Source organism: Myxine glutinosa, chromosome 10 (assembly GCF_964187855.1).
Source record: "Myxine glutinosa chromosome 10, kmMyxGlut1.1, whole genome shotgun sequence".
Lineage (NCBI taxonomy): Eukaryota > Metazoa > Chordata > Myxini > Myxiniformes > Myxinidae > Myxine > Myxine glutinosa.
This window is the reverse complement of record NC_136270.1, coordinates 39,910,226-39,933,896: the sequence shown is the minus strand read 5'-3', so window position 1 is coordinate 39,933,896 and position 23,671 is coordinate 39,910,226. Positions and strand designations below refer to the sequence as shown.

The following is a 23,671-nucleotide window of genomic DNA, read 5'->3' as shown; positions in this document are numbered from 1 at the left end:
ATGACCGTCCCAGCCCATGGGAAGAAGAAACCAACGGCCTTCTCCCAATCAGCGCCGGGTAAGGTGGTGGTGTCGTCGTCGTGCCAATAGGTGCTTCGTTGTGTCCTTATGAGTGCAGGGGTATTACGCAAGTGTTGTCGCATTTCCATCTCTGGGAAAACTGATCCTAAATAGCAAATTCCTCCCCAATTATCAGGTAAATACGGGTAAGCTTTGTTCCCGCATACAAACATGGTCCCGTGCGGAGCCACTAAATGGGTGGTCATGCAAGTGCGAAGGTCTGGGATAGTGTTTGTTCCGTTTTCCCCTTCCCATGCCAACTGGAGGTGTGTGAGGTTATGTAAGGGCGAACTTGTAACATTCACTAACAGCCTGTGTTTCCCTTTCCTAGGGTCCGCGAGGAGGGTATCGCTACACACGGATTTGCCTACCATTATTTGGCCCTTTCCTTCTAAACAGAGGGCCCCCTTTGCCGGCTTAACCCAAACCGGCGCCGGACGTTCCCCAAAGTGTCGGGACTGGATGGGGGGGGGGGGGGGGGGGGGTACTGAAAAACTCGTTTACACGCGGTTCCGTCAGAACCTTGGCTTGTCAGGGTTGTACTAATGCATTTGGTGTCTAGTGGCTTCGAGCACAAATCATTGAACGATAAGGGTAACACTACCATTGGTATTCCTGCTGTGCTGGTGCGGGGAAGGTGCATACACATCCAACACCGTGTCCTATTCTGTAATGTGGCCATATGCCGTGCGACCTTCCAGTATGTGTTCTCCTCTGGCTTCCTTCTTACTTCCTGGGCAGGCGGGGTTTTAATGACGTAGGAGGCGCAACTAGGTCGGAAGTAGGGTGCAGTTCCATTTGGGATTATCGTGCGAGGGGGCCATATTCCACATTCAAGTATCATTGTTGTATCCGGGCCAATGGGGGTATAATGCAATAAGAGGGTAGTATTCTCAATGCCCGCTCCCCATCGATATCCTGGGGCATATCGACTGCTTATGTGCCCAGTGTATGTTCCATTTTTCACTTTCCTGACCTTAGTCAGGACTAGGCGTGGTCTTGTCATGCGTGCCTGTGGTGTCTTATTGTGTACCACTATAGCTTCCACCCATCTTACAGATAACCACTTAAATTGTGTTTCCAAGCTACAGCAATTCACCGCTACTTTGTCTCCCCAGCGAGCCGTTATATACTTGACGGGGTAAAGGGGAAACGCTGAATAGTTGTCGTGTCCTGGGTACTTGGGGAGGTCCTTTCTCGATAGCTCAAAGTTCAAGAGCCTATCTTTGGCAGGGGGTTTGAGGCAGCTACCCAGAATTCCCATCACCATGACCGTCATCGCCGCCCTTAGGAGACTGTAGTGCCCTAGACGGTGCATTGTCTTCAGCAGTGTGAGGTGCGGTGTCTGGTGTGGCTTGTGGTGCGGGAATGGACAACTTACAATGGGTGGCGTGGATCCACGAAGGTTTACCCTCGCAGAAGACTGCCGTCGGTGTGACCAGTAGCACCTGGAATGGTCCCTTCCACCGTGGCTCCAAAGCAGCCTTGCGGGTGAAGTGCTTTACGAGCACCCAGTCGCCGGCTTGGAAGTCGTGGATGGCGTGGCCTATTGGTTCAGGCAGCGCCTCTCGTACTCGAGCATGGATGCTGCGTGCCACATTGGACAAGCCTATGCAAAATCTCAAAAGCATGTCATCCATCACCGGCAAAGCAAGGGTGGACATGTCCGTTGGTGCTGAAACGGGCAAGCTCATAGGTCGTCCCATTAATATTTCGTGGGGAGAAAGGCCCGTAGTGCGACCCGGGGTGGAACGGATGCTCATTAATGCAAGCGGAAGAGCCTCCGGCCACCTCAAGCCTGTGTCTGCGCAAAGTTTCGCTAGTTTATTCTTTAAAGTCTTATTCGTTCGTTCCACAAGTCCCGATGACTGTGGGTGGTAAACGCAATGGAAGGACTGTTTAACGCCCAACGCCTTCAGGATGCCCTTAACCACCTGCGCCGTGAAATGGCCCCCTTGATCTGACGAAATTATCTGGGGGATGCCAAATCTGCACATAAAATCCCGCACGAGGCGCTTCGCTACTGTCGGGGCATCGGACTTGACGCATGGGTAGGCTTCGACCCATTTGGTGAACGTATCTACGATTACCAACACATAGCGAAACGACATGCTTGGTTCCAATTCTGTAAAATCGAACTCGATAGTTGCGAACGGCCCACTTGGCGGGGGCCGTCCCCCGTCATGTGCATGTCTCGGCGGCGCCCCTCTATTGTGTTGCTGGCAGACCACGCACGATCGGCACACTTCGGATACAATCCGTGACATTCCTGGCGCTGCCCAAGTGTAGTTTATCTGTCCCATCACCCCCCTCTGGCACACATGACCATTCTGATGTGCCATGCGTGCCAGCCAAGGCAATAAGGCCTGGGGTGCTATAGGTTTCCCGTCAAGGGTCCATATTTCTCCTGGCCCAAGGCGTATCGCCCCTCTTTTGAGCCAGTCGTCGTGTTCGGCCGTCGATGCAGCGTTCTGCAAATTTATGATATCGTCCTTAGTTGGTGTGGCGGGTGGTCCCACAGTCGGTATGTCAGCGATCTGTGCGGATGTCGCCTTTGCTCGTGTCACCATCGGCATGTTGCATTCTATCTGTTGGTTGGCGGCCTTTCCTGCCGCCTCGTCCGCCCTTGCATTGCCCCGGGCAACGTCGGTGTCCGCCCTTTGGTGGCCACGACATTTAATTACCGCGATAGCGCGGGGAAGTAAAATGCTTCGGAGGAGCCCTTCTACCAACGCGCCATTCTTTATCACTGAACCGGCAGATGTGAGAAAACCTCTCATCTTCCAGATGGCCCCTTTATCGTGGACTATGCCGTGAGCGTAGGCCGAATCTGTGTAAATGTTGACGACAAGGCCTTCCGCCAAGCTGCACGCTCTGGTCAAGGCGCACAGCTCCGCCTGCTGTCCGGAAAATGTAGGTGGAAGACGCCCGCTTTCCACCGTTTCGCTATCCGAGCACACGGCGTACCCAGACAACAGGGACCCGTCCCATGCGCGCCTAGCTGATCCATCGACATAATATGTACAGTTGGGGTATTCTAAGGGATTGTCCTTTAAATCCGATCGCACCGTGGAGACTAGCTGCACAACGTCGGCGCACACATGGGGTTCGCCCTCCTCAGGGGTGGGCATCAGTGAGGCTGGGTTGAGTGTCGTGCAACGTTCGATCGTGATGTTGGCTGCAGTGATCAGTGCGGATTCGTATTGCATTTATCTAGTGTTAGACAAATGCTGTGTGCTTCGCTGTAACAACAGCGAAGTGACGCAATGCGGTACCCGTAGCGTTACTGGGTGTCCCATAACGATGTCCGCTGTTCTTTCTACTGCGTACCTGGCCGCTGCCACGGCTTGCAGGCACACCGGAAACCCTCGTTCGACCGGGTCTAACTTTTTACTAAAGTAGGCTACCGGCCGCTCCTTATCCCCATGGGTCTGTGTCAAAACTGACTGGGCAAAACCTCCCACGGCGTGAGTGTAAAGGGTAAATGGTTTCGCATAATCCGGGAGTCCTAATGACGGTGCCGTGACCAACGCCTTTTTCAGCCCGTCGAAACATCGCCTCAATTCATCCGTCCATACCAATTCGTCCGGGGCGTTTGATTTGGTCGCCTCGTACAGTGGCTTAGCCAGCAGCGCAAAATCAAGTATCCAAGTGCGGCAATATCCCGTCATACCTAGGAAGCGCAGCATTTGCCGTTGCGAGCGTGGGCGAGGCAACTCCATGATAGCGGTCACCCGTCCAGCATCCAATTCTCGTTTTCCGTGCGAAATGGCGTGTCCCAAGTAAGTTACAACTTTCCGCACAAATTGAAGTTTTGGTCTGCCTACTTTGTGGCCTTTGGCCGCCAGGGCCTTTAATAGGGCCATGGAATCCATTTCGCACGCCTCCTTAGAAGGGGAGCAAATCAACAAATCGTCAACGTATTGCAACAACACTGACCCTCCCGTCAATTCCACATCCGCCAGGTCGCGGTGCAGCGCCCGGGAAAACAGGGTGGGGCTATCTGAAAACCCCTGAGGTAGTACTGTCCAAGTATACTGTCGCCCCCTATGGGTGAAAGCGAACAAGTATTGTGACTCAGCCGCGATGGGCACAGAGAAAAACGCAGAACAAAGGTCGATAACTGTGAAGTATGTTGCGTCCGGCGGGATTGACATCATAAGGGTTTCTCCATTTGGAACTAGTGGGTGTATGCCCTGTATCACCTTGTTCACCTCCCTTAAATCCTGTACAAACCTCCATTTGTCTTTCGTCGGCTTTTTTACTGGCAAAATTGGTGTATTACACGGGCTGTTAGTTTCCACGATAATTTTCTGTTCCACCAGGGATTGAATTACTGGTGCTATGCCTACGTCGGCCTCAGGTCGTAGCTTATACTGTTTTACGTTTGGCAAGCGCATCCCCGGCTGCACTGATATCACTAGAGGTTCGGCGTCTCGCATCCGTCCAACCTCATCATCGCTCTGAGGCCATAAATTGTCTGGCACCTCCGCTAGGAGGTAATCTGACTCACCCGGGTCCGTTAGCACTGCCCTCATGGCATAGGTGCCCTTAGGGGGCAACTCTGCTTCTTCGAACACTCCATCCCTCCTTTGTGGTTTCATGTCAATCGAGAACCCTTCACCATTTTGGAGCCGTTTCAAAGTCCAGCGGCCCCTTTTACACCGATAACCTTGTAAGGGAACTTCTCGTAACCGCCCCACCATCCAACCTACACTTTCCGGCGGCCACCCCTTGGCAGTAGTGAGGGTAACATGGGCGGCCGCTCCTTCGGGGTATTGGGTCAACGCACGCTGACTCGAGGTTAGGACTGCCTCGATACCTATCCCCTCACGGCCGATCCATATCCGTGATAAATGTAGAGGCGTGCGCTCGCCCAGCTTTTCCTTAACCTTCTCTCGATAATTCTCGTCCTCGCCCTTTGCATCATAATACGCAGTGCAATGGGGTGGATTATCCTTTAAGTTTTTTATCGAAATTTGGTGCAGTTGTAGCCAATCTCGCAGAACTGGACTGTCCAAACACACATTATCTATGATATGCGTCCAAGTAGCCAGAGCCCCTTCATCCAAGCGCCACCAATACACGGTGGGGCCGGGCCGAGACAATGCCATCATTAACAAGTCGCGTTTAGATTCCGCGACGTCTACGAAGACTCCCTCCTCTGTACATGAGATTTGACAGCCCAATCGGCACAGTAAGTCCCGTCCCAACAAATTTGTCGGGGCGGTAGTGGTCATCAAGAAAGCATGTTTAGCCTCCAGCGGGCCGCAAGTTACTCGCACTTCCTCCGAAATAGGAAGCGCTTGGGGTAAACCCGAAACGCCCAGTATTTGAACGTTCCTCGCCGTGGGGTGCAAAGATGGCAATTGCCCCTTGTTAATTGTGCTGCGAGTCGCGCCCGTATCGACGAGAAATTCTAATTGTCGTCCCTCCACGTCCAACGTCAAGGTCGGTTCCTCCGCCGGTGTCATGGTCAAAAGAGGACACTCCTTGGGCGACCCGCCAGCGTCCCGTCAATAGGCTCCTCTATTGTATTGGGGCGGAAACCCTTTACGAGCACTTGGGCAATCACGTCTCCAGTGTCCCATTTGCTTGCAATAAAAGCACGGTTCCTGCGGAACCGGTGGTGCGGAGGGCATAGGTCGTCCCTCTACAGCGCCCCTTCTGCCCAGCCGGCGGTCTGGCGGCCCCCACTGTGACTGGTTTACTGGTTGCCATTGCGGCGGACCCCGAGGCGGGGTCCAGTTCCCCCTTGGTCCATTCTGCATCCCACTATTGGGGGGTGGTCCAGGGGTTTGGAGAAGGGGTCTTGGTGGGTACCAAATTTGGGGAGGGGGCCCTGGTACGGTCCAAGTTTGAGGGTTTTGAGGGGGAGGGGGAAGAGGGGGTGGTATTGTCCATTGTTGTCTTATCTCGTCCATATTAATTCGTCCAAGGTCTTGGTCAGTACAACCCTCGCAGTCGTTACCTTCGTGGTGCATCCACTCTCCGTTGGGGAATTGGCCCCTATAGAAAGGACAACCGCTCCTCCCGTGGTCCTCATAACCCCGGACAGGCCCCCACTTCTGGCACTGATCGCGTATGTGGCTCTGACTCTGATCCCCTTTTTTATTTTGATTAAGTTGAGCCCGTTTCTCCTGGACAAACATTTGCAATACTTCCTCCTTAATATCCTTCTTCTCCTCTAAGGAGGAGCCCGGGCATTGCTCCAGCTTGTCGCATAACTCGTTGGTTGTCATTCCCTTCCAGCCGAAGAGGACGGACTGTACCTGTTTCTTTAATGCCGGCCGTAGCCCCTCGATTAGATATTGATTTACCAATGGTTGGGGTAGCCCTCCCAGCTGCATCGGACCCAGTCCTCCCCAGCGCGCGATGGCCTTTTCCAACCTTTCCCGGTAATCTCCAATTGATTCTCCTGTCTTTTGTTTTATGGCCCCGATTTTTTCCCAATCCGGACCTCCTGCTGGCAACAGTGCCAGCTCGATGGCATCTAGCAGCCGGACCTTCAGTTCCTCCCATTGCGCTAGTGTTATCTGGCCCGCTCCTGCTGCCCTTGGATCGATCATCGGCCACTGTGCTCTTTGTCTAGCCCTATCCCATACCTTGGGTGGGAGCACGGATACTCCCATATGGGTTATGTCTCGATAGTCGCACTCGCCAACTAAAAACCAATTCGACATGGTTGGCACTATCTGTCCTGGGTCCTCGATAAGCAAATGTTGAACCCTTTCCCGCATTACCGTTAAAGTGGATTCTTTCCATGGTACCCTTTCTCGAACCCCCTGACCTTGAGCATTAACTCCAATAACTTGTAAGGGGCACAATGTTTTTCTTCCTGTTATTTCCTGACATTCCAATGGGGTAGTTTGTGAGGTCTCGTTCCCATTACAGCCTACCAGTGAGGGGTATAACCCATCCTGTCCTATCGGTGGCGGGAACCCTGCGATGTCGGTCCCGTTATCTATCCCGTTAGCCCCGAGCTGTGCAAACGGACTTCCCTGGCTCGGGTGGTTCTGGGGTATCTGGGGCGCGATGGTAGCGGGGTTGCAGGGAGGTGGTGGCGGGAGCGCAGAACGGATAGGTGGTGCCTGAAACCCCGGGACAGGGCTTAGGTCTGGGGCTGGGGAGGGTAGATTGGTTACTACCTCCCCTACCGCGGGGTCTGGGTTTTCAACGAGCGGCATCAGTCGCGCGTTGGCCTGCCTCTCTATTTCTTTAATCGCTTCATCCTGCTTTTTATTCGCCTGTTTCCTCAGGCCCTTGAGGTTTGATACCTCGCCGGCCAAGCTGGCCTGTACCGACCTTGCGTGTCGCTTCATCGCTTCTTCCTTCCACCAACCAAAGACTTTCCAATAGTCAGGCGGGAAGTGTTTCGTGTCCTGTTCCAACTTTTCTAATGCCCCATACAACACGTCCAATTTTTCCAGCGCAAAAGACCCTCCTTCGGGCCACGGCTCACCTAAATCCTTAGTCAGTGCAACCCATGACTTTCCTGGTCTCGCAGCATCATAGCCATACCTCCGAAACATGAAAAATGCTGGGGTATTTCTAAGCGGTTCACCTGCCTTTACAGTCTTATTACCCATCCTGTTCCCCATCCTAGGAAAATTTAGTTTACCGACGTAGCCTTGTACCCGTGAGGATCGCCCGCCTCGCGAGGTACGGCCGTCTACCTAACTCTTAAGAGACTCGTAGCCTTGTACCCGTGAGGTTCGCCCGCCTCGCGAGGTACGGCCGTCTACCTACTCTCCTGAGAGGCTCGCCCGCCTACACAGCCGTCTAACCTACCCTTACTGTACTCTCCTGGCGTCCTACGCCCTTATAATACTTCTAACCTTACTTATAATTCCAACGTCTCCCGGGTAGGCTTCGGATTGGGACGCCGCCCTTATCCTTACCCTCACAACCCAGAGATCTATTACTCCTTACCCTCGGGCGCCCAACATAGGGCACTTCCCCTTACGTAACGTTACCCTAACGAGTCCATAAACAGTCAGTTGCTCCGGGACCCAAGCGGTCCGTATTTAAATTTAGGTTCGTGGATCAGGTTCGAGCAGGGAACGGAACAAACGGCACCCGAGCAAGAGAGTGGGTTACAATTTGGACTGACCCCCAGGCTAAAAAGGAAAAACAAAAGAAAACCACAGCTCACCTGACCCGGATCAATTGCCAGCTGGTCTCACCACTCACTTGCCTGGGACTGCGTCCCGGACTGCACAGACTGATCCCACCGCTGCCACCACTTGTCGGAATGGGACTTAGAACTTGGGACTCAGAAGACTCAGAGAAAGGAGCAACGGCTATATTTATTAGAACTCGTTACACAAGCTTGCGGAAAGCAGGGTGTCGCATGAGGCTCACACAAAATGACCAACACTACAACAAGATGCTCTGAAATAATTCGATTTAAACTTGATATATATAAAGAATATAGGGTGTGGCTTTAGCTCACAAGATACAGAGAAAGAATGGGCTCATTGGTCCTCCCACCATAGTCCCATCCTGTTGTTCAGTTAGTTAAAGGAAGTTCATCCAAGGCCACTCATGGGTTAGCTCAGATAAGGAGATGGTCAGTAATATGTGGCAACATGTTTACAACTTTCTGTATAGAGACCTTGGTTGGGAAAGTACAAAGGGAGTGGGCACTCATAAATGTGTCAGCCCACAGGATATTGGCAAAGTCATGAGGGAGGCTGAGAGATAGCAGCAGCAACCAAGGCCAAAGAGGGGAACTAAGAGATTATGCCATCCCAGGGCAAGAGCTCACAAGCACAGGACTCCTTATTAGGGTATTACACATCCTCAATGCACAAGAAAGAACTAAGTATTATAAAAGAGTACAGCAATCAGTCAAAACAAAACATATAATTGGTTATACTTGGTAATTGGTAAAGCAGCAAGAATTACAAAGGGGGAGAGGCATAACAGCTCCCTACATATATACAATATATATATCAATATATATATATATATATATATATACAATATATATATCAATATATATATATATATATCAATATATATATATATATATCAATATATATATATATATATATATATATATATATATAATATTATATATATATATATATATATATTTGCATATGTATATATTGCTAAAGACCCCTTTGACCTATAGGACCCAAAATACCCCAAAGGACCAAAATACTCTGAAGACCCCAAAAGGCCCTGAAGACCCAAAACATCCTGAACACCCAAAAGACCCCCCCCCAAAGCCCTCGCCCTCTCTCAGATCTCTCGATGTCTCCATGTCTCTCGGTCCCTGCTCTCAAATGTTGTGTTTGTGTCCTTCCCCCTCTCTCCCCATCTTGTCTACAGCTCCCGATGTTATATGTTTTATGTGTCGGTTTGTCTTTTTGTGTGATTAATGTTCGTTCTTTCACGAGCCTCGATCTTGTATACAAAACAACCAAAAAACCAAAAAAAAAAAAAAAAAAAAAAAAAAATCTACAGTCGTGGCCAAAATATTGTCACCCTTGCACTTTAAAAAAATAATGCACCATTTCTTCCAGAAAATTTTTGAAATTATAAAAATATTTTGATATCCACAAATGTATTTCTTTGGTTTTCAGTAGAACAAAACAAAAATAGTTGAAAAAATTACTAAATCTTGTCTTACCACACAGAATTCCGAAATTAGAAGTTCTTCGAAATAATTAGATTTCAAGCAGGCGATTCTCCTTTACTTTGGAACTGAACTCACCTGTGGTGAGTTGCAGGTGCCTGCAATATAAAAAATTGTCATTCAACCAAAAAAAATTATTCAATACACACACACACACACAATATATATACAGACATGGCATTTAATATGGAATATTTTTTTTGTGGGGGTGAACTTACTTTTCAAGATGACTTAGAACCAAAAGTTCATTGGAATTATGTTGAAATTATTCTAGATTTTGTTAATGTGACCTTTAAAAGAAACAAAAACCACATTTGACATTTCGAAGCAAATAAATTGATCCTTGAAAGTGATGTAAACTGATATCGAACTAAATTCACGGACAGTACTGTGTTAAACTTCTGTGCGTTTTCCAGAAGTATCTCTTTATTTTGCACATTAGCCAAATTTTTTTTTAACAAAAACAAAAGTTAAAATACGACTGGGATTATGGACAGTAAAATTACAGTTCAGTACTTCGTGTAACCCCCACGAGCATTCAGGAGAGCACGTACACGTTGAGGCATGCTGTTCACGAGATTTGCCAAGGTTTGGACAGGAGTCGCGTGCCATGCAGTTACAATAGCCTGCTGCAATTCACGCACAGAGGCAGGCTGCTGGTCCAAGTTGTCGATTTGACGCGTTAATTCTGCCCACAAGTTCTCTATCGGATTCATATCCGGGGACATGGCAGGCCACTCCATATGCTCCACACCATGGTCAGCAAGAAAGTGTTGGATCATGCGAGCAGGATGAGGCCGTGCATTGTCATCTTGGAAGACAAAGTTTCCTCGAAAGGCTGCACGAACAAATGGAAGCAATGTTTCTTCCAGAATGGCCCTGTGTTTGAACTGGTTCAGGTTTCCATTCAGAACAACCAGGTCAGTTTTGCCCCCTGCATGAAAAGCAGCCCAAACGGTCACCCCACAACCTCCAGCTTGGACTCTTGGCACTATACAATCTTCGTTGTAGGCTTCATGCACTTGTCTGCGCACTCGGACGTGGCCATCTTGACGATAGACCAGAAATCTAGACTCGTCACTGAAGATCACGTGATTCCAGTGTCCTGGTTGCCATTGACGGTGCTCTCTGGCCCACTGCAATCGGCGCTGGCGGTGTTGTCTGGTCAGACGTGGCTTTCTCAGGCGACGCCTGGCACGATAGCCTGCTTGCACCAGTCGTTGGTCGACTAGCCTTCTGGATACAGGCACATTTGTCAGTTGCTGCCACTCAGCCCTAAGCCAATTAGCTGACTTGGTACGGCCATTGCGGACTAACCGGTGCAGCTGGCGATCATCCCTCCTTGTGGTTCTGCGGGGACGTCCTGGCCTCGGTATTGGAGTAGGGACACCCCTCTGAGCATTTCGTTGCAGGATATTTGACACCTGACCTTGAGTGATGCCATACTGCCAAGCAATAGCATGCCGTTTCATGCCGGAATTTCGTAAAGCCACCACTAAATGACAAACAGCATTGTCGAGTTGACGGACCATCTCCAGGGCAAGCGGCAATAACTTTTGTAGACGTGCAGCAGTTGTTTTCCACCAATACAGAACGCAACAACCCTTATATACCCGATTGTGAAGCCAATCGTCAAATGTACCTGTCCATACATTTTGTTACGCCACCTGTGATATAATCCTGTTATTGACTTCTTGCTGCAACTGAGAAGGAAGTTGAGGAAGCGATAAAAGCAATGAAGGGTAGAAAAGCGGGAGGGCCAACGGGAGTTGTGGGAGATATGTTGAAGGCAGCAGGAAGTTGGGGTGTGAAGAGAATGACAGAGATCTGTAATCTGGTGGTGAAAGAAGGCCGCATTCCAGTGGATTGGGAACTGAGTACCCTCGTCCCTCTATACAAGGGGAAAGGTGACCCTCTGGAGTGTGGCTCGTACCGAGCGATAAAGTTATTGGAGCATGGAATGAAAGTCTTGGAAAGGGTGTTGGAGAGGAGGATAAGGAAGAAAGTGAAGATCGACGAAATGCAGTTTGGATTCATGCCAGGAAGAGGAACGACAGACGCGCTTTTCATTGTGAGGCAGTTGCAGGAGAAGTACATGGAGAAGAGGAAGAAGTTGTTTCTTGGGTTTGTTGATCTGGAGAAAGCATTCGATAGGGTACCACGCAAAGTATTGACATTGGCATTGAGGAAGTTAGGAGTGGAGGAATGGTTGATCAGAGTAGTGATGGCAATGTACAAAAGAGCGCGCACAGCTGTAAGGACGAAGGACGGGAACAGTGGTGAGTTTGAGGTGAAGGTGGGAGTGCATCAGGGGTCGGTACTAAGTCCACTACTATTTGTAGCTGTGATGGAGGTGCTGGCTCAGAACGTAAAGGAGGGTTTACCATGGGAGTTGTTGTATGCAGATGATCTGGTGTTGATTGCGGAAAGTATGGATGGACTGAAGGAAAAGATGAACACGTGGAAGGAATGTATGGAGACAAAAGGTCTGAAGGTGAATATCGGAAAGACGAAGGTGATGGCAAGTGGTAAAGCATGTGGTGAGGTGGAAAGAACTGGGAAGTGGCCCTGTGCTGTGTGTAGGAAGGGTGTCGGAGTGAACTCCATTCAATGTACAATGTGCGCTGAGTGGGTTCATCAAAAATGTAGTGGTCTGAGAGGTTCATTAACCAGTGTGGCAGCTACATTCAAGTGTAAGGTGTGCACAGAGGGAGCTGCAGATGGAGGAGATGTTGAGTTGGATCTTGGAGACGGCGTGAAGCTGGAAGGTGTGAAAACATTTTGCTACCTCGGGGACATGCTGAATGGAGAAGGTGGATCAGACTCGGCAACGGTTACTCGAGTGAGATGTGCATGGAAGAAGTTTCGGGAACTGAGTGGCGTGCTGATGATGAGGGGAGTGTCGTTGAAGCTGAAGGGAAAGGTGTATGCTGCATGTGTGAGAAGTGTTATGATTTATGGGAGCGAGACATGGGTAATGAACGTAGAGCAGCAACGAAGGTTGGAAAGGGTGGAAATGCGAATGGTTCGACGGATGTGCGGAGTATCGTTGAGAGAGAGGAAGACAAATGATGAATTGCGAAAGATGATGGGAATAGAGCCTGTGATTGATGCTGTGAAGAGGAACAGGTTGAGATGGTTTGGTCATGTGTTGAGGAAGGATGAAAGTGACTGGTTGAGAAGAGTGATGGAAATGAATGTAGAAGGAAGCAGAGGACGGGGAAGACCGAGAAAGACTTGGCTAAAGATGGTGGAAGAAGAAATGCGGGCAAGGGGGTTAACAAGGAGAGATGCAGAAAATATGGCAAAATGAAGAAGATTGTCATGGGGACCGCAAGGCTAACCCCCGCTCTAGCAGGGAAAATGGCCTTTTAAAATGCATGTTGTTGTTGTTGTTGCTGCGACAGACAATCAGTGACATGGTTCTTTTAACAAAGAAATCACCGAAGCGTAAAATAAACTCACCAGATTGATATACCGAGTTCAGAAAGTAAAACCAAGTCAAGAAAAAAAAAAAAAATTCCATATTAAATGCCAAGTCTGTGTGTGTGTATATATATATATATATATATATATATATATATATATATATATATATATATATATACACACATATACACACACATTCACATACACATCTATATACACATTCACACACACATATATATTGTCGTGTTCACCGGGGATTAACACCCCTGGTGACAGATGGCCAACCGGGCTTTAACTCTGAGGCGTTCACTCCAACTATGGCGGTGTTATCTCTTCAGCATGCGTGAGGGTGGAGGGTGACGAGGCTTACCTGCACGAGTTTCACTTGGGCGTTCTCAAACCCACCAACAAATCAACAGGATAGGACAAGGAATTTAAAATGCAACAAATAATGAGTTTAATAAAATAAATTCCAAGGAACAAATAAATGTACGGTAAACTAAAATTCCTAAACCGAGACGACTCCACGCGGACTTATGAAACAGACACAGGGATAGATAATCGAAAGTAAAAATGTGTGTTTGGTGCATTTGTTTAGTACTCAGCTCTGAGCGGCCCTTGCCCTTGCTCTCGAACAGGTCCCTGAGTCCTTGCGCGGAAACTCACGCGAAGAAAACTCTTGCGCGGAAACCCACGTGAAGAAAACTCTTACGCGGAAACTCACGCCTTGGGGCGAAGTCGCGTTCACCCGCCAGCCGCCGAACATGAAGCGAACAGGCCCTCACTCCTTCCTCGCCGTCCGCTCCACAAAGCACCGAGGTGAGATGAGAGGGATGCGTCTGCCAAGAGTGTGCACGAACTGCGACTGCCCGTGATGCCAGCCATGAACCAAGAGAGTCAGAGTGCACGAGCTGCGAATGTCTGTTATGAAGCCCAGCGTGAAGAGAGCACAATGCGTCCGTTCGTAATCAAAACCCAGCGCCAAGAGAGAGGAGAGCACAATGCGTTTGTTCATAATGAAAACCCAGTGCCAAGAGCGGGACGTGCGACTGCACGCAACCAAGAGTGGGATGTGCAATGCACGCTATAAAATCCAGAGCCAAGAGTGGGATGTGCGACTGCACGCTATTCAAACCCAGAGCCAAGAGAAAGAAAATCCCGGGACATGTCCTTTTCACTCCCCGGGCTCGAACGTTCCATGATTATGTCCGCGCGCGCTCCAATCAGAGTCCCACCGCATTTACACACAGGGAATTTACCCTTATACCCTAACTAATTAGCATAGCTCCACCCTTCGCATGGAGACAAATATACACTTATGCCAAATCAATGCTCCACCAAAATCTCCAAAATCATAGCTCCACCAAAATCTCCAAAATCAATGCTCCACTACACCGAACCACCAAAATTGTTCCAGAATGGCATTGATTGGTGGTTCGGTGTCCCCACCCCCTTTTTCCCTTATATAAGGGAGGGTATAGAGTAGTTTTGCTTTACTCTTGAGAAAGGCCAGTGGATGCACGTTTATCCGTGTAGCTGATCGAAATTATTTGTTTGCTCATAAAGGTTGGAGAACTAAAAATGGATTAATTTGACACACACACACACACACACACACACACACACACACACACACACACACACACACACACACACACACACACACACACACACACACACACACACACACATACACACACACACACACAATTTAGAGGACATCGTCGCAATTCACCCCTTCCATGGAAGACGCCATTGCTGGATAAATATCGTGCTTGTTGTGAGAATACTGGCTGATGATTGGTTGGATGTCAATACTACTACACCGCGCGACCAATTCACTGCCCCATGAGCGGATACGCTATAAGAAAATGTGCTAGTTATTAACGGCAAATACTTAGTGTTTGACAAAATTCATGATGCAAACTTTTTATATTGATGAGAAAATGTGTTTCTGAAATTAATTCAAGCGAAGACAAGTTGCATCCTTTTAATGGAATGAAACTGAAGGAAAGTTCAGACCTGCTCATGGCCTAATATTGGACATGTAGTTTGTGAGGAAAATGTTTTAGTGAATATGAGGGATTAGGGATGGGTGACTGTGGCCCCTTTCCAGGGTAGATATGGCCATAGGGAGCACAACTTAAGATTATGGCCTGGTCATGATACCGCATGGCCAGTTTGGTCTGGATCCTGTTGTTGGTTTCGGAGAAGAATATTTTTGAATGAAATCCCAATATTTGGGGCAACCCCCTCTTTTGCCACCTTTAAATAGGCTGATCCGGATTGGGAGCACAACCCCATGAGACCTTACTGTCCTGATGCATTGCACCAGATTTGGTCCGTATCACTCGGGTAGTTGTGGAGAATATATGTTTTAGTGAAACTGAGGGATTCGGCTCTTGGCTCCCTTTCTGGGGGAGATTCGACCATGAGGAACACAACTTAAGGTTAGGGTAAAGTCCCGATGCCTCATGGCAAGTTTGGTCTGAATCTGTCTGATGGTTTCTGAGAAGATTTTTGAATGAAATATAACAATATTTGGGGCAAAACAGCCTTTTTACCGTATTTATAGGGGGTGCATTCGGATTGGGAGCACAACCCTGTGAGACCTTGCTGTCCTGATGCATTGTACCAAATTTTGTCCACATCGGTTGGGTAGACTGTGAGGAGAAGATCTTTTAGCTAAATGCTAACGGCTGGACGGCCGGGCACTGAGATCCACTCTGAAGTTATTTTGGAGAAATATTTTGGTGATACTTCAGAGAAATAACCTAATAAAGCAATGTCTTTATATCTGTTCATTATATAATCCAAAACGTTATAAAATCGACCTCCACCAAATTTAGCATTCATTCTTGGGATACCCAGGGTCAGATCATGTGAATTAGGTTTTACCTACTCCTCTCCCTCCCTCACCCCAATGAGTGTGGAGAGACGACCTGTGATTTTCTCCGGTGCACGTGGAATAGCGCAAATGCTTTAACCGCTGACCCCTGCCGGCAGGAGTGGAGGTATTACAAGAGGAAAACGATGCCAATTCTGAAAACAAATCCTCTCACTTCCAGCTGGAGCTGTTATGACTAGTAACTTTGAAGTATCAAAATTACTTGTTTTTAGGCTAGATTCTGGAAGCTTGGGTAAAGATTTGATTTCCCAATGTTTAAAGTTTCACCTTCACATCTTTATGCAACAGTAAGTTATGAGCATCACACAACATCAATAAACCAGAACACAATTCAAGTCAAAGTGGCACCATATTTTTCAGGGCTTGTAATTATTTATCGCATAACCATTAAGGTTTGAGTTGGGACAGCGAATTACCCTTATTTTATGAGTACATATTTTATTATTACTTGCATATTGCATTTTTTTCTCAAATGTTTTACAAATTACATACATTTATTGCATTTTCAAGATATTTACATTTGTTTCATATCAAAAAAATACTTAGCATGCAAGTTTACTTATTGTTTTACATTAATGCAGTTGTTTTGACATTTGTCTCATTCAGCTTATTCTTGTTTTGCAGATGTTTTGCTCATGTACCCTTCATCTTTTCGATCCTATAAGCAACTTGGTTAGTACGGCATTATCAAATAGCCATTGCCTGTTTTATATTGTTTTTGAATTTTTCTATTTGTTTTTATCTTTACTCAGAGCGCCTCTCAACCATACTTCCTTTTCTGTTGTTCTGGCCCGTGAAAGTTTGTAGGTGTTGTTCAGCCATGTGATTGTGCTCGTCAAACAATATTTATAGGAAGCTGACTGTTGGTGAATGGTTCGATACTGATAAAAAATATAATTTCCAAGTTTGAAAAATGAAACAAATTTTTTGATGGCAATATAATTGTAAAACATTGTTTTATGTGTTGATAACTGAAGTGAGAATGTAAGGGCCCACCTACAGTGCCTTCAGAAAGTAATCACACCCCTTGACTTTTTCACATTTTTTTGTGTTACAGCCTGAATTTAAAATGGATTAAATTGAGTCACTGAGCTACACATAATACGCCATAATGTCAGTGGGAGTTTTTTTTTTTGAAAATTCTTACAAAATAATTAAAAATTAAATACAGAGATCTAATTTACATATGTACAGTCATGGCCAAAATAACTGGCACCCTTGCACTTTTTTCAAATAATGCACCATTTAGTCCAGAAAATTGTTGAAATTAAAAAATATTTTGGTATCCACATATGTATTTCTTTGGTTTGCAGTGGAACAAAACAAAAAAAGCTGAAAAGTTATTAAATGTTAGCTTATTCCACACAGAAATCCTAAAATGGCCTGGACAATATTATTGGCACCTTTTAGAAGTTGTTAGAAATAATTAGATTTCAATCAGGTGAATATCCCTTACTTTGGAATTTAACTCACCTGTGGTGAGATGCAGGTGCCTGCAATAAAAAAAAAGATCACTCATTCAACCAGTTTAAATGGAGAAAAGGAGTCATTCTGCTGTTTTGTGTCACTGTGTGTACTGCAATGAGCATGGAGAAAAGAAATAAAACCAGAGAATTGTCTGAGGAGGTCAGACACAAGATTGTAGCCAAGCATGGAAAATCTCAAGGCGACAAGTCCAGATACCTTGATGTTCCTGTGTATACCGTACGCAATGTTATCAGGTAGTTTAAGGTCCATGGCACTGTAGCCAACCTCCCTGGACGTGGCCGCAAGAGAAAACCTGATCGAAGATTGCAGTGAAGGATTGTTCAAATGGTGGAGAAAGCACCTCGATCAACTGCCAAACATGATTCAAGCTGACCTTCAGACACAAGGTACGACAATTTCAACTCGCACCATCTGTCACCAGCCCAATGATGGGGGGTTCTATGGTAGGAGATACAGGAGGACCCCACTGCTAAGAAAGCCTGACTGGAGTTTTCCAAAACACATCTGAACAAGCCAAAATCCTTCTGGGAGAATGTCCTGTGGACAGGTGAGACCAAATTAGAGCTTTTTGGTAAAGATCATCATCTCTATGTTTACAGAAAACAAAATTGACTTCCGTTTTCCGGTCCGGTCGTGAGAGGACGCTGGCGTCGTTTGCTCGCCGCTTCTCTGACTGGACCATTGTCCGTGTCTTGCTTTCCTGGTGGTCGTGGCGGATTTATGGCCATTGAGTCTTCCTCTGCGCGGTCCCGGCTCTGCTCTGCTGCTCCGGGCTTCACCTGCTCGGCTCCATCGCTGTTTCCTCGGGCCCACTCCCGTTGGTTGTGTCGATTGTTTCGCCTCCTCACCCTTGGCCGCGTGCTCGCTTTGCCTTCGCTCCTGCTGGCATGGCTCTGCGGTACTCTGCCGCAAGGCTTCTCCTGCTTAAAACCCGCTCCACCCCATCATGCATCTCTGCAATCAGATCGAATGGACTCCTGCGTCGACCCAGGTACATTCACCGTGGCTCCGGTCGTAAGTTTGTTTATTTACAATCAGGTCACTCCATCCCCATCCTCTGGTCGGCTCAGCGCACTCCCACTCATCGTCCCAACACACCTGGTCACAACAACGCACAAAATCGCACCTCCTGTCTGCGAACCCTGGCCAAATCACCTGGATTCATACCCGCCGTACAAAACAACATCAAGCTCACCCTGTTCAATACCCGGTCCCTCAACAACAAATGCCTCATCCTGAACGACTACATCCTGGAAAATAAACTGGACTTTCTCTGTCTCACTGAGACCTGGCAACAACCACTGGACTACTACACGCTCAACCTCACCACACCCAATGGATATTCTTACATCAATAAACCACGCTCGGAGGGCCGAGGTGGTGGAATTGCCGTTATTCACCGACAAGACATCAAGACCAACCTCATCTCCATCTCATCTGCTCCATCATTTGAACACCTGGCTTTTAAACTCTCTGGTCACACACAGTCAGTCATGGCTGTTGTCTACCGCCCTCCCAAACCACACCCATCATTCCTGTCTGACTTCTCCTACTTTCTGACCCAGCTATGTTCCCTCTCCCCCTCAATCCTCCTCCTTGGTGATTTCAATATCCACATGGACTCCACTGACTCCACGCTAACCACTGACTTCACTGATTTACTCACCTGCTTTAACCTCACTCAACATGTCAACTTTCCTACCCATAACCGTGGTCACATTTTGGACCTTGTCTGCTCTACTGGACTAATTTTGCACCATCTCTCTGGCTCCGACCTCACTCTCTCTGACCACCTAGCCATCACTCTGACCATCAACATCCCCACCCCAGCACCAAGGCATTATCGCACTATCAACTTCCGTAAGCTAAACGCTTTTTCACCTGCCTCATTCTCATCGACCCTCTCTGAAAAAATGTCCACTTCTCCCTTCGTTGACCTCCACACCCCTTCTGACCTCACTGACTACTACAACCACACTCTCTCTTCCTGCCTTGACCAAATTGCGCCTATAAAAACCAAAACAGTTTCTTTCACCCATTCTGCTCCCTGGTTTACCCCTGAGCTCCGCCTAATGAAAACTCGTGCTCGCCAACTTGAAAGACTCCGCAATAAAACAGGTCTCACAGTTCACTCCCAGGCCTACAAGGACCACATACAACACTATAAAGATGCCCTCTCCCGCGCCCGCTCCGCCTACTACTCTCAAATTATCCACTCTGGCTCCGGAAACCCAAAAGCACTCTTCTCTACAATAAACAAACTCCTCAGCCCCCTGAACACCACCACCCAGTCATTCACAATAGACAACTGCATCTCCTTCCTTTCATTCTTCCAACGCAAAATTGAAAACATCTACAACAGCTTGACCACCGCCGCACCCGCTCCCCCTCAAACCACCTGCCCCCCCTTATCCTGCCATCCCCTGTCTCAATTCTCCCCAGTCTCCCCTACTGACCTCTCTGAACTCCTCATCGGAATGAAAACTGCCACCTGCACTCTTGACCCCATCCCCTCCAGCTTTGTCAAGGCCTCCCTTCCTGCTCTTTCTCCACTTATCATTGCAACAATAAACTCCTCCCTGTCTACAGGCATCGTCCCACCATCCCTCAAAATTGCTGCTGTTACCCCCATTCTGAAAAAACCTGGACTAAACCCTGACACCCTAAATAACTTCAGACCCATCTCCAACCTACCCTTTCTGTCAAAGGTTTTGGAACGCGCTGTAGCCACTCAACTCAAGCATCACCTCTCTGCCAATAACCTGTATGAAACATTCCAATCCGGATTCCGGTCCAACCACAGTACTGAAACTGCTCTCCTCAAAATCACCAACGACCTTCTCCTCTCCTCTGATGCTGGCAACCTCAACATTCTCATCCTCCTCGACCTCAGCGCTGCCTTTGACACCATCGATCACACCATCCTCCTCACCCGACTTGAAACCACCTTTAACATTACCGGCACTGCCCTCTCTTGGATTAAATCATACCTCTCTGACAGACGTCAGTTCATCTCCATCAATAACTGTAAATCCCCCACTGCTCCCCTCCCCCAAGGTGTCCCCCAAGGTTCAGTTCTTGGCCCCCTCCTCTTTATCCTTTACCTGTCCCCCCTCGGTCACTTAATCCGCCGTCATGGTCTCCAATTCCACTGCTTCGCCGATGACATCCAGCTTTTCATCTCCACCAAGTCCATCTCCACCGCCACCCACTCTATCCTGACAAACTGCATCACTGAAATAAAATCCTGGCTTCAAATCAACTTCCTCAAACTTAACTGTGATAAATCTGAAATAATCATCATTGGCCCAAAAACGCTCACCAAGTCCACCCATAACTTTGCCCTCAACATCGACGGTTTCCCAGTGTCCACCTCCCCTCACATCCGGAATCTTGGCATCATCTTTGACCAAACCCTCTCCTTCGACAAATACACTAAACAGATCACAAAGACAGCCTTCTTCCACCTGAAAAACATCGCCCGTCTCCGTCCATCCCTCTCCTCTGTGGCTGCAGAAACCCTCATCCACGCCTTCATCACTTCCCGTCTGGACTACTGCAATAGCCTCCTTTATGGTTCACCCTCAACAATCACCAATAAACTCCAATACATTCAGAACTCCGCTGCCCGTCTACTCACCCATTCCCGGACCCGTGACCACATCACCCCCGTCCTTTACAAGCTTCACTGGCTCCCCATCTCCCAGAGAATCCAGTACAAAATCCTCCTCTTGACCTACAAAGCCCTCCATAACCTGGCCCCATCCTACCTGGCTGACCTCCTCTCCAGACACACTCCCACCCGCAACCTCCGCTCTGCTGGTACCAACCTCCTGACCCCCCCCATCCGGACCAAATTTAGATCCTGGGGGGACAGGGCCTTCTCCATCGCTGCTCCCACCCTCTGGAACTCGCTACCTCACACCATCAGAGACTCCTCCTCACTCACCACATTCAAAACATCACTCAAGACCCACCTGTTCAACACTGCATTCAACATTTAACCCACAGCATCTAACCCCTGACTATCTCCTCTCCTTCTCCCTCCTTTGTGCTTTGAATATTTCCCTATTGATTCTTCTTTTTTTGCAATTGTCTTTATGTTTTGCTATGCGTTATGTTTTGCACTCTGTCAAAGCGTCTTTGGGCTTCCTGAAAAGCGCTATATAAAATAAATGCATTATTATTATTATTATTAAAATGAAACCTTCAAAGAAAAGAACACCTTCCCTACAGTCAAATATGGAGGAGGTTCAGTGATGTTGTTGGGTTTCTGTGCTGCCTCTGGCACTTGGTGCCTTGAATGTGTGCATGGCATCATGAAATCAGGAGATCACCAAGGCATATTGGAGCGCAATGTTCAACCCAGTGTCAGAAAGCTGGGTCTCTGTCGAAGGTCATGGGTCTTGCAGCAGGACAATGACCCCAAAAACCCCTCAAAAAGCACCCAGGAATGGTTCAAGACAAAACGCTGGACTGTTCTGAAGTGGCAAGCAAAGAGTCCAGATCTAAATCCCATTGTACACCTGTGGGTGATCTGAAAACAGCAGTGAGGAGAAGGTACTCTTCAAATCTGGGAGAACTGGACTAGTTTGTACAAGAAGAGTGGGACACACTGCCAGTAGAAAGGTCGAGGAAGCTCATTCATGGCTATAGGGAAGCACTTGACTGCAGCTATTTTGTCCAAAGGCTGTGCTACCAAATATTAAGTCTAGGGTATCAATAATTTTGTCAGTCATTTCTTTTTATTTTCTGATTTAAAAGGATATATTAAGTTCTGAATCAAAAACAAAGGTTCTGTGATATTAACGGTGAATTAAAGAATTGTGGAAACCAAATACTTTTGTCAATTTCAACTTATTTTTAGAGAAAATTGTGAGTTATTTGAAAAAAGTGCAAGGGTGCCAATATATTTGGCCACGATTGTATTCGACTCCCTGAGTCAGTACATCATAGAAGTGCCTTTGGCAGTGATTACAGCTTTGAGTCTTCTTGGGTATGTCTATCAGCTTTGCACATCTGGATTTGGGGAGCTTCTCCCATTCTTTCTTGCAGAATTGTTCAAGCTCTATCAAGTTGGATGGGGAATGTTGTGAACAACCATCTTTAAGTTTTTCCACAGATTCTTAATGGGATTCAAGTCTGGGTTTTGGCTGCACTACTCAAGGACTTTCACTTTCTTTTTCTGAAGCCATTCCAGTGTTGCTTTGACTCTATACTTTGGGTCATTGTCCCATTGGAACATAAATCTTCACCACAGTCCAAGGCCTTTTGCCCTCTGAAGCAGGTTCTCCTCAAGGATTTGCATATTTGTCTCCATTCATTGTTCCCTCTATCTTTCCAAGTATCCTGGTCTCTGCTGCTAAAAATCATCCCCATAGCATAGTACTGCCACCACCATGATTCACTGTAGTGATGGTTTTAGATGAGTGATGAGCTGTCCTCGATTTCTGCCAGACGTAGCACTTTTCATTCATGCCAAATACTTCAATTTTCGTCTCTTCAGGCCACAGAATATTTTGCCTCATGCTCTGAATCTTTCATGTGCCTTTTTGCAAACTCCAGACGTGCTGTCGTGTGCCTTTTTTTCAGGAGTGGCTTCCGTCTGGCCACTCTCCCATAAAGCGTATATTTATGAAGTGCTGCAGAGAATGTTGTCCTTCCGGTGGGTTGTCCCATCTCAGCCAAGGAACTCTGTAGTTCTGTCAGAATTATCATTGTGTTCTTGGTCACCTCCCTGTGCAAGGTACTTCTTGCCCGATTGCTCAGTTTGGCCGGACGGCCAGCCCTCGGAAGAGTCTGGGTAGTTCCATGCTTTTGCCATGTCCTAATTATGGAGCTCACTGTGCTCTTGGGGACTTTAAACACTCTAGAAGTTGTTTTATACGCTTCCCCAGATCTATGCCTCCTCACAATTCAGTCTCGGAGTTTTACGGACACTTTCTGCTCTTGTATAGAAAGGTGTCCTTCTTTCTAAGTCATGTCCAATCAATTGAGTTGGCCACAGATGGACTTCAATTAAGTTGTAGAGACATCTCAAGTATAATCGAAGGAAATTGGATGCGCTTGGGCTCAATTTGGAGTGCGATAGAAAAGGGGTTGAATACTTATTGACTCAAGACATTTCAGTTTTTCAT

The 23,671-nt window shown here is 47.5% G+C and overlaps 1 protein-coding gene across 3 annotated transcripts in view; it reads left to right on the top strand.

Moving 5' to 3' along the window:
* ATF7IP2 (activating transcription factor 7 interacting protein 2) overlaps window positions 1-23,671 on the top strand; it is a 192,274-nt gene that overhangs the window by 12,334 nt on the left and 156,269 nt on the right. For all 3 annotated transcript variants that reach the window (XR_013624714.1, XM_078785581.1, XM_078785582.1), the window contains exon 3: window positions 16,671-16,718. Coding sequence is in view for 1 of the 3 variants with exons in the window: in XM_078785581.1 (XP_078641707.1) it covers window positions 16,671-16,718 (48 nt within the window). In the remaining 2 variants the exon portion in view is untranslated. The remainder of the gene's footprint in view (window positions 1-16,670; window positions 16,719-23,671) is intronic.